Here is an 11,476-nt window from a genome sequence, read left to right on the forward strand (position 1 = left end):
GCTAAGCAGGGCAGGGTGTCTGCTGGAATGTGGAAGGCTAGAGGAGGTAGTAGAGTACCAAGAGTGTCTATTCAGTGGGCCCCTCCCCTCAGTTCATCCCTTTTCATGGCCTCTACCTGTGTATACATGCCTGCATCAGTTAAGATAGGTAGGATGAGGTCCCTTTGTTTTCTACTAATTCAGCAGGCATCGACTGTACCCATGATTGGCAAGAGATTATGCTAGAAGGCCAGACACAGAGGGAACAAAGAAGATGTACACTCCACAACTTTCTCGGCCTTGGGCGTTCACCATGAGCTGAAGTGGCCTGGACCTCATGGTGGGCAATGCTTCCACCTGCAGCCTACTTAGTTGTGGACGTCCAAACGTTCAGAACTCATTTGTAAACAGAGACAGGAAAGAGAGAGGGAAGTCAAAGTTGCAAATTGTAATCTTAAAGGACTGTGACTGTCTTGACTGTCACGCACCTAGACTCTTCTTCAGTGCATGGGGTCGAGTGAGCGCTGAAAGAGCGCTGGATGAGTCAGTTAACGAGCCTATCTCAGTTTTAAGACTTGTCTTGGGACAGCCTTTAAGAATCTGCCTGTAAATACAGTCACACAATAAAATATGACACGGAAGTCAAAATAAGCAAACTACAAGTTATATCAAATAAAAATGGATCATAGGCAACTGAATGACAAGGGCAAATTCCCAACAGGTTCCATGTAGCTCAGAATCCTTTTGCATGGAGAAGCAAAGCAATGACGGACATGGGACCTCGGGGTGGGCAGTGCTTCCATCGGCAGAGAGCCTTTAACTCCGTTCCTTGGATAGTAAAGAGGTGCAGAGCAGACAATTTTTGTTAACTTAATAAGCAACAGAGACTTGCCTACCTACCGCAGCAGGGCATGCGTGTGCATGTGAGAGGCAAAGGGGGATCTCATGGTTATATAGAGGTTACAGCTATTCCCAGTTTTTGTGTAGATGCATGGAAGCTTACTATCTTCTCGAACCAAGTGACGAGCTAAGGCGTTACTAACGAACCCTGTGTGGGTCAGTAGTAAAGTGTGAGCATGGACCAAAGGCGCGGTCTAGCCAACGCTGTGTGCTCAAGGTTCTAAGAGACTAAAAGGCTGTCACCTGCCTGTGATTTGGAGAGCCCGGCTCTTGTCCTCATGGTGCTACGCTGTAGCCTCTAGTTCTCCCATTTAGTGGCTCATTCTCTGCCCTTTCTTGAAGCCTCTTGACAAGCATCTATGACAGAGGTTGGACATGTGAAGCTGTTAGACTTCCAGGAAGCAGAGATGCTGCAGCTCACGGGTATCAGGGCCAGTGGTCGATAGGGTGGGGGTGTTGTAGGACTGAGTGGTGACTGCAGACCATCAGTGTTAGAGACATTCTGGGGAGAATGGAAAGAAGAACCAAAGGGTGCTCCTATCCCCTCCCAGCCCAGGATCAGTCCTGAACTGGGGAAAGGTTGGGGCTGAGACGTGCAGGTACCATATGGAACTCAGAGATCCCACCACACCCCACCCCGGCAGGCCCAGTAGTGCTCAAGAATGAAGAACTGAAAGAAAGGGTCTCTAGAGACCATTATGGGTCACTGTCCATGAAGCCAGACAGAGGAAAAATATTGCCCTAGAGTCATAGAAGAGCGAATTTTGAAAAGCAACCAGAGACCAATCGTGGCTCCTTCATTGTAGAAATATCTCTGGTTATACTCAGCTTGAACTTAACTTCTTGAACTGGTCACGTTACCACAGTGCAGTCCCCATATAACCTAAGGAATGGTGCCAGGTTTCCCCTTCTGTCAGAGCTGCTGGCTGGGCCCGGCCCCCTGATTTGTTGATTCAGATTGTACAGAGACTCGCCAGTCCTATTCAGCCCATGCCCAACTTAGGACTCATCTGGAACAAAGCTTGTACTGGCTGGAGTACAGCTGAAGGGAGAGTGCCCAGATCCTCGGTGCCCAGGTGGGACCAGGATGGAGGTGGGATGGGTGGATGAGTGATAGTTGACAACACTTGCCTTTACCTGGCTAGCTCAGAGCATCTTCCTGCCTTGTTTTCCAGTTGCCCACTGACAAGAGAACAGCATTAATCTAGAAGCCGCCCGCGAAAGTAGAAAGTCATTTTCTTGCTTGCAACACCTTCCTTTCCAAGGCGCTATTATAGTTAATCTTTGGGAAACCCAGAGACATCCTCACTTCACAGAACTGAAAGTCAAAGTTCACATTCACGAAGTGGCTTCAAGGCAAGGGAAGGGCAGACCCAGCTCTCCAGGCTGGGCTTCTAGACTCAGGGAACTACTGTCTTCATTTCCTGGCAGTTTTAAGGACTTGTGTGGTTGAGCGTCTTTGAGGGGTAGTGCTCCCTTTTGAGTCTCTACCTTTCTGCAACGCGGTCTTGTTGTTTCTGCTTAGCCTGCAATCAACCTGCAGAGATCACCCTCAGGATCTCCACAGTCCTTTAATGGTCGCAAGGCATTAGAGACCTGGACTTGCTTCATGGGTTTGCCAAAGCCTCTATGAATGGTGATGGGAGCTGTCTCTCCAAAATCATATAGATAGCAGGGCCTTGGTGTCCAGGAGGGCCTCTGCTAATGTTACCATCACTTCTTCCATCTTCTACGGCATTCACCCTTGCTCAGCTGTGGTTCCTCCCTCTCTCCGTGTTTTAAATCCTGGAGAAGTTCCTGGGATTAGCTGAGCTCCAAATATTGAATGGTTCAGTCAGCGACAATGACCCCAGACACCAGGCAGTTTTCTTTACTTTGGGGGGGGGATTTTCGAGACAGGGTTTCTCTGTGTAGCCCTGGCTGTCCTGGGACTTGCTTTGGAGACCGGGCTGGCTTCAAACTCACAAAGATTCACCTGCCTCTGCCTCCTGAAAGCTGGGATTAATGGCATGTGTCATCACCACCCAGTTTTTTTGTTGAGCCTATTTTTTAAATTTAGAGACACCACAAAGATATAGCCAAAGAGGTGGTGAATTCTGCCTTGCTATACATCTAGGCTACTTCATCAGGCCACTGGGAACCGTCTTTCAGAGATGGTGAAACACTTGATTATTTCACAATGGAAGGACCAGGGCCAATAGTGAAAAGGCCCAAGGGACAGAGCCGAGCAGATCCTTTGCCTTGCTAAACTCTGCAGCTCAGACATTGCCTTGCTCGGAGAAGAGGTTAGCAGAACAGGAAAAGCAGAGCTGGCGATGAGGAGGACAAACCAGAGCACCAAAAGGCTGTTTCTCTGGTTTTGCTTTTCTCTGTGTCAGCTGCGGGGTCCCATGAGGAGGGCTCTTGCTTTTCTTGATCTCAGAGGGAAACCTGTTGCCAGGTGATGGGTAAACAGACCCTCCAGAATGACAGGGGCACCCCAGGGAGGGGTGGGGACTGCTTTGTGAGTGAGCCGAAAGACCTGGGGCTGCTCACAGTTAGCAAGAAGAGCGAGTCTTGGCCACAGCTAACTCAGGTGTTCAAGGGGCTCTCTAGGTGGCCTTAAGCCACTTTGATCCCTGAACCCGCAGTCCCACTGCCAGTAGGCATCCGCTGTCCACCTGCTGCAAGGCAGGCAGTTTGATGCTTTTATCAGGCTGGAAACAAGAGTCTGCCTCTTGGGCACCTTCACAATGGCAGGTAAGGTGGCGAGAAGCTTAGGGTTGGGCTCTCCATCACCGGGCTGGGGAGGGGCTGCTGAGATGCAGCAGTTCTAGGTCCACGTGGGGTTTCAGTAGCAACAGCCATGCTGGCTTCCAAGTGGTCCCTATCCTGCCACCCTGTTTTCAGGATGTATATCCAGTAAAACAGGCTAGGCACCAGCTCTCGCTATAGGAGCAGCCATCTGTACCATGGGTGTTAGTGCAGGCGTCCTCATAGAAGTATACTTTCTATAACCTAACCTCAGTCCAGCTGCTACATTAGAAACGACCGTGCCTTGTAATAAACCACATAGGTGCTGACCTGCTGGCAATTTGAGTAGAGAACCTCACCCCCATTCCAAGGTATAATAGCTACAGGGCAAGGCCTGGGGCGGGAGGCAAGTGTCAGGTGACCCACCTTTATCCTGCTGCCAGCCCGCTGCTCGGCTCTGGCATTTAAGAATCAACCTTTGTGTTACAGTAAGACTCTTTAACTGCAGGCAGGGCTTGGGGAGGTAGAGAGGCAAGGATCCCTGTTTCAGGGATGGAGGTGTGGTGCAGGGGTTAGAAGCTCTCCGCCCTTAACCTATAGGACAGGACAATGAGAAGGGCCAGGAGCGAGGCACTAGCGCAGGCCTCTTGAGTGGAGTGGACCGTAGACACCCTGGCTTCCTGGGGAGGCCCTACGCTCCGGATGGTGCTGCTATGAGCTCTCTTCCATGTTCCCGAAACCTGGGGGAAGCAGTCCGTTCTCTCCTACATTTCTGAATTCTTGACTATTGTGCTTTGCCCAGGTCCACACAGAAATCTTTTGCCCACTTTCTCCTTCTGACAGGGTCAGATAAGAAGAAGATGTCTTGGGCGCTTGCTTGCTGGGGGCGGACTAGAGTTTAGCGGGGTTCTCTAAACACTGTATTTACCAGAACCAGATAGCTGCCACCTGCAATGCGGTGTGATGATTATGAAAGAATTCCACAGAGTTAATGCTGTCCTTAAAGACATACTGCATTTGCCTGTCCTGAATTGTCCCTTAAATATTTAGGGGCGGGAAGAGGTGGCAAGGGAAGAGGGGATTTGCTATGGAGGGCGTGGCTCCTCTACTGAGCTCCTAAGCAACCTTGAACAGTCTCAGCGTCTCCGAGGCCCAGCGTCCCCTTTTGCAATGTAGGTATACATCTAACTTCCTGTTGTGATTGACAGCTAGAAAGGCTCCGCAGAAAAACTCCACTGGCTGGGTGCTGTGCGCCTTTCCAAGGGGGCGGGGACTTCATCTTGTCCTCTCATGATCTCATTGTTATTTATGGTCCCCTTGGTTGATCTTTGCCGCCTGAAGGGTCTCAGAGGCTCTGGTGGGGGTGGGGTCCTCTGTGACTATTCTTCCTAAGCAGGCGTGCTGGGCTGGCTCCCAACCTGCCACACGCTGTTCAAGTTCAACACCGAGGTTCTCTCCAAGGGCAGAAGGGAGCACTCTGTTTTGTTCCGGATGCCTCAGGGACAGCCACCTCTGCACACAAGTTTAGCTGCTGCTGCTGATCTGCCCGCAAAAGACTTGGTGACTCCTTGATGGCTTTCCTGGGAACTCTGAACTCGAGAACCTATAAATAGCATTCCGGTGGTTCTTCCGGGACCTCTCTGCATTATTACTTCGATGTTGCATAACCTGGCATTCTTCTCCCACTTCCCTGCCCACTCATATAACTCTGCAAGCGCTTTGGAAGTTTTTCCTTGCTGTGATGCCTCTGCTAGGAGAGGCACTTTGGCGGTGGATGGAGCACAGGCCCTGCCATCCTGCCACCTGGGTCTGAATCCCACCTCTGTACACAAGTGTTGACCACTGATAGCCTCAATTGCACGTGCATGTATGTGCATGCGAGCGTGCTTGTGTGTGTGTGTGTGTGTGTGTGAGAGAGAGAGAGGAGAGAGAGAGGAGAGGAGGAGAGAGAGGAGAGATATTAGTTTTTCAATAAGTCTCCCTCTTATGGAGCCCCAAATATACAAGGTCTATAGAGCACATCACCTGGAGCAGGGCGCAGTGACTGTTAGCTGTAATAATTACTATTTTATTCAGTCAGAAAGTCATCGTTCAGGGGCTGGAGATCCAGCGATGGATAAGAGGCAGTTTTTCATGCCCATGAGCAGAGATCCTGTTCTTAATAATTGCTAACAATATTTAAATAGAATCTGACAAGTACCTGACATAGTAGATACTTGGGAATTATTCATTTTTATCTGGTGAGAGCTTCGCAAGGCATCTGGCATCGATGTGACAGGAACTGGACAGCTATTTTGATGGCTTCATAGGTCCAGGAGGGCAGATATCAGAAGGGCAGATGTGGCCCAAGGGTTACCAGGACAGTTAGGAAACCTGAACTGAATGACATCAGTTGCTCTCTGAGGAGGAGGTAGCAGATGAAGATCAGAGAAGCAAAGACAGACAGAGGACAGAGCAAACATGGCCATTCAAACCATCTTACGGAAGAGGCCGAAGAGGACTCTGAGGACAGATGGGGATCCTGCAACACCCTCTTGGCAGAGGGAAGATTGCAGCAGCTAGAAGCACTTCCTAGAAGTGTGTGTGTGTGTGTGTGTGTGTGTGTGTTGTCTGTGAATAGGAGCTGGGCCATGCAGGAGTTTCCCAAACAGACAGAGGTAGGCCTGGGAGTGGTTTCTAGTGTCCTTGGTTACTAGGCAGAGCCCCACTATTGCTGGGGATGGGTAGGTGGGTCAGGAGTGGGTGAGGTCACAGTCCTTCCAAACGGTGCCACTCTGGTTGTTCTATTTTGCTTATGGAAGTTTGCATTGGGTTTCAGTGGGGCTCTAAGGCTAGAACACACAGGGCCTCATAGGTCCTTCCTCAGAGCCTGTGATCTGGGAGGACTGCTGGCTCGCAGCTTCTGCTGTCAGTTAGGACCAGTCTGCCGTCTGGTTCACCGACAGTCCTCTCTCTTGAAACTTGCTAGGTAGCTAGGCGGCTCTCAAATTTATGGTGATCCATCTGCTTCAGTTTCCAGAATGCTGGGATTACAGGTGTGCACCACCATACTGGGCTTGCCTTTAAATCAGTTTTCTTTCCTTAATGGTCTCATGGCATTATGGGTAATTTTTCTTGAGCAGACTGGCTGTGAAATTTTGTCTCAGCCTCCTTGAAGGTTCTGGTTAATCATGCCCAAGGGCTTCCTTCTATGTGTGTTGCTCTCCAGAGCCCCCACTGCTGTGTTCTTTGGCATCTTAAGGGGGGCTAGAGTCTGCAAAACCACCATGCCTGAGCTCCGTCCTCTTGTGCTAGCGTCTCCACTTCATGCGCACCTTTGCTATAAAGCCCAGCAGCATGGAGGTAGTGAAATGGGTGTCCTAGACCCACAGTGGCTCAGGGTACACCATGTGCTGGTCCCATGGGTCTGCAACCTGAGGGAGACGAAGAGACCTCCAGGGTTTGGAGTCTCAACTCTGCCTCTTAGAGGCCGAGTGACCCTTTTCAACTCACTTGACTTCTCTGTGCCTTCCTCTCCTGATTTCTATGTCTCAGAGAGTTGCTGTCACACTCGGAGGGAGACCCTGCACATCAGAGTCCCTCTTGAACTTCTTGCATCATGTTAGAGACAATAAGTCGGTTGCTGTGGCTCTGTAGGAACATGGGGGGACTCCAGCTGTCAGGCTAGGCCAGTGGCGGTGTCTCCTGTGTCAGCGTGGCACTGGGGCAAAGGTGCCTCACTTACTTCCTTGTTCCCTTCTTGCTGGCATCTGTGCGAGAAGGAGGGCCATGTTCTTCCTGGAAAGAGGGGAGCAGTTTAACCGACTCTGCTCCTTCTGTGCAGGCCTTCGGAACCCGGGGTCTAGATCTTGAATCTTCTCCTGGCCTTCCAGGGTCTTTTTAGAACCTACTCTATGGCGAACTCTCAGGTTCCCAGATGGGTAATGGAGAAACTAAAGCAGGCAGGCTATAGTGGGTAAACAGACCACAGACAGCACACTAAGCACGGGGCATCTCTGCCTCACCAGCCAGGCGTGTAGCATACCCCATGACCAAAGACCACCCTCTGCACCCTGGCCAGGCCCACTTCATTCTGCCACCCACTTCCTCCAGAAAGTGTTCTTTCACCTGCCTCCTCAGAGTTTCCATCTGCAGGTGGATTAGGCTAGAACTGGAGGAGAGCACCCTGGGAGCCAGCAGGAGGGCAGGGTTGTTTGCAGTTTGAGTTCTGTTTACCAGTTTTTCTGCTGCAATCGGTGATGTTTAATCAGAGCGTCAGGCTGGGCGGTGCCGCAAAATAGAATCACAGGGGGATTGCCACACTGTCTCTGCTAGACTCTCCTTTTCCTGTTGCTGGGGTTTCCTAGCAGGTTCAGGCCTGTTCCTTCCCCACCCCCAGCTTCTGTTTTCAGGGTCCAAAGCACTTTTTCTTTCCTGGTAGAAATGCTGCACTTTTTTTTAAAAGTTGGATTTGGTGAACTTTGCTTTCTCTATCACGTAGGTGAGAATCTTGTGACAAGAGACCTGACACCTCTAGCCTACCCAGCCCCATAGCGGCACCCACAGTGAGCTATGCCCCAGTAACAGGATTGCCTGATGACCTGATGCTCTCTGGATATGTTGCTCTCACCTCTCAGTGCTTCCTAGGGCCTGGTGCTGATGAGGCAGGCTGTGTGTTACCGCACAAGGAACAGAAACCGTGCTCTTTGCCTGATGGGAAACATTGGTACTTCGGAGGAAGGCCACTCAGCTGATGGCCACTGGGGCCCTTCTCTAGCCTTGCCTTCTAAGCTATGGGCCAGTTCTATGAGACTGAGTTCTCTGATAAAGGGATCAGACTGCGTGCACTCTGTGACTTCTCTGCTCCCCAAACATATTGCTCCAGCCGTAGCATGTGTCCCTTGTGCTTGTACCACCGTTCTGTAGCTCATCTCATCCAGTTCTCTTTCTATAGACATCTTTCCTGGCTACTCTGCCTGGAGAGAGCTGGTTCGTCCTTCCAGAAGTCCAAAGCAAATACTTTCTCGTCTGGGATAGCATCCAGCCACCCTAGAGTGATCTGCCCTTTTGGCTCAGGAATATCTTGTAACCTTTTTTCGTGAGTGCCTCTGAGGGAGCTCCTAGACATGGTCTCAGCACCCCCCACCCCCTGCCTAACAGTTGGCCATTGGCCAGGGTGAATTTTTTTTAAAAAAGTAGCTGGCTACCTGGAGCCACAGTGATAACAAATTCTCTTACCCAGGCAGAGAGGGAGCTGGGGAAGCAGACATGAAGAGAGAGCTTTCTTGACCAGTGTCTGTCTACTGCCCAACTTGCAATTTGCCACCTCAAAGTCAAGGATGAGATCACCAGAGTGGAGGTCTCCTGGATTCTGTGGCTCAGCCGATGTGGGGAGGCACCACATGCCACCAGGTCCCTGCGCCAGCAGGCTGACCTATATATTTGCCACAGTCCTCCAGCCAAGCCCACCAAATACTTTAGGGCTGTATAGTTTGGCAAGGAAAAGAGATAGAGGGGGCACCTTGAAGGATTGAAACTGATCTTGGGTGTTATCGCTCTTGCCTTTCTTGGATATAATGCCCTTGTCTTTGGCTTATAGGTGTTATCACCCTGGCCTGACTTGGATATAATGCCGTTGTCTTCGGCTCATGGTGTGCTCAGTACTTCCTGAGAGTAATGAGTCCTGGCCAGGATGGCTATCCAGGGATCCTCAAAGTTCCTTTTGGTCTCAGCCGCAGAGCACATTTGGTATCAGTCCTGCCCAGGCCATGGCACTAGGCTCTTACTCTGCCCAGGACTGGTGGCCTGCTCTCTCGACATAACAAGCTAAATCAACGCAAGGGAAACCATTGTTAAGAGGCGGCTCCATGTGGACTTTGACCAGCTCTGACAGAGAGAGGCAGGAGGACAGATGGAGAAGAAACAGGGAGGGCTGAAATCTGGCTTGGATTCCCCATCCTCTCTCCTGTGCACTGGGAGCTCCATCAGTGGGAAAGGACAGATTGTTACACACAGGTAGCTTAGCGGTTTGCTCAGGGCCTGAGTCTGGCAATTCTCTTCTGCAGACTAGCTGTCATGTTGCCTGCCTCTGCTTCATGATCCTTGGCCTGACCCTGCATCCATGGTGCCCACTTGCCTTAACCCTCATCAGCAACACCAAGCTTTCCTTCCTTGCCGGCAATGGGGCAGAGTGAGATGTGGCCCTGGCTATCACTTCCTGAAGTGGGTACAGTTCTTACATTTGCTCAGGCTTCCTGGTTTACAGAGTCTGTTCACCCATGTTGGTCTGCTCAGCCTCTCTGCTCACCGTATATGTGCCAGGGGTTTCGTGGACCACACTTTTTTCCTTCTGCAGGGCTGGGGAGTGACTTGAGACTCAGTGATATTAAAGTCTCAGGACCTGTATAGAGAGCTAGCCCCTTGTTTGTACCACAGGTTTTGTTTCTGTTAGCTGCCTCAGAAGGGGCACCCTTGTCAGCAACTCCCTCCAAGAGGAAACCCAGGGCTCCTCAGTGGTCACTCAGCAATGGCTCACAGTCAGGAGGCTGACACTGCTCCTTTCCTCCCCACTGACCCCTTCCTGGGGTGGGGGACACCTCTGCACAGCACCGTCTATGACTGGGTAGTAGGTTAGCTCTGGTCCACTACAGCCAAGTGGTCCTGCCACTCTGCCCCTCAACTGGACACTGGCAGTTTGCCAGACTTTCTACTAGAGGATCAAGGGAAGTGTTTGGGTATTGCAAACACTTCTTTCTCCCACCCTTTCGTTTTGATGCTTGAGCAATTGCTGAGGATTGGGAATAAAGACCCACTGGCTTCCACCTTAGGCTTTGTGATTATCTCGTCCCTTTTCTCAGTTGTCCCCCTTAAAAGGACAAACCAGCAGCAAGAAGATGCTGGGGATGCTCCATGGAGGTGAGCTCTAAAGAGACCAAGCAGAAGGGCCCCACAAACATCCCCTGAATGTTTTGGGGCATCTCTTTACTGTTTTCTTTAAAATGACAGGAGTCAGTTTTCTCAGGAAGTGTCCGAGGGCTACTGTGGCAACAAAGTAGCCCTTGTTTTGAAGAAACAGTCACATCCTCCAGCAAACACACCCGAGATAGTACGCAAAGAAACAAGCGTGATTTAGAAGCGATTGGTGGACAGAGACAGCCCTGACTTCTGTGCCCACCTTCAAGGATGGCTAATGATGGAGAGGGAAGATGGATGGGCACAAAGGGCTGGAAGTGGAGTGTTCGGTTATGACCTCTCTTTTAACCTGGAAGGTGTCACAACATTCTCAGTTAATGACCCCATGGGCCACTTGAAAGGCCTTATGGCCAGCTGCCCTCCCCAGCCCGAGGGCCCAAGACTCACCATGCCTGCTTTGGTAATCCTAATTTTCTTACAGCCGGAGCGAGATCTGCAACCCAAGGCAGCAGGAGGGGTCCTCAAATGAGTCTCCTTAGCCAGTAGGTCAGAAAGACCTTGGTCAGCACTGGTCAGAGGGCGTGCCAAGTTGCAAGGCTGCCCTTGCTTCCTGACGACCAGCATTCTCTTCTTCAGCAAGCCAGCTACCTCCTTGTCACTGTGTCTTGAAATGACTTGGGGGACTCTGGGGCTGGTCAGTTCCTACAACCCAACAGGTGAAGTTGTCAAACTGGAGATTATGTGTCTTGTAACCTGACACCAGGTTGAAGGGTTGGGACAACCACCCTTCGTGGACCTTAGAACAGGGTGACACACCTAAAGTCCTTACAAAAGCCTGCCCACTTGAATGCCTTCCATCCACCAGAGGGCAGGAGGGTGGGCATTGGCTGAGGCTGGGCAATGACAGACAACTTTTTCTTTCTCTTTCCTCTAGTGCCTTTTTACTGTGTGTGTGCGTGTTGTTGTGTGTGTG

General features: G+C 50.9%; 1 protein-coding gene across 3 annotated transcripts in view; it reads right to left on the reverse strand.

Moving 5' to 3' along the window:
- The window catches only part of Tmprss4 (transmembrane serine protease 4), a 32,165-nt gene extending 20,934 nt beyond the window's left edge, over positions 1-11,231 (reverse strand). The window contains exons 1-2 of one of the 3 annotated variants that reach the window (XM_038324337.1): positions 10,951-11,085; positions 7,105-7,389 (exon numbers count right to left, since the gene is read on the reverse strand). Coding sequence is in view for 1 of the 3 variants with exons in the window: in XM_038324336.1 (XP_038180264.1) it covers positions 10,951-11,127 (177 nt within the window). In the remaining 2 variants the exon portion in view is untranslated. Of the gene's footprint in view, positions 1-5,812; positions 5,833-7,104; positions 7,390-10,950 lie in introns of those variants that run through there. The other 2 variants (XM_038324336.1, XM_038324338.1) reach the window with 2 other exon arrangements.
- Positions 11,232-11,476: the final 245 nt, after the last annotated feature.

The sequence above is a fragment of the Arvicola amphibius genome, chromosome 3 (assembly GCF_903992535.2).
Source record: "Arvicola amphibius chromosome 3, mArvAmp1.2, whole genome shotgun sequence".
NCBI classification, from domain to species: Eukaryota; Metazoa; Chordata; class Mammalia; order Rodentia; family Cricetidae; genus Arvicola; species Arvicola amphibius.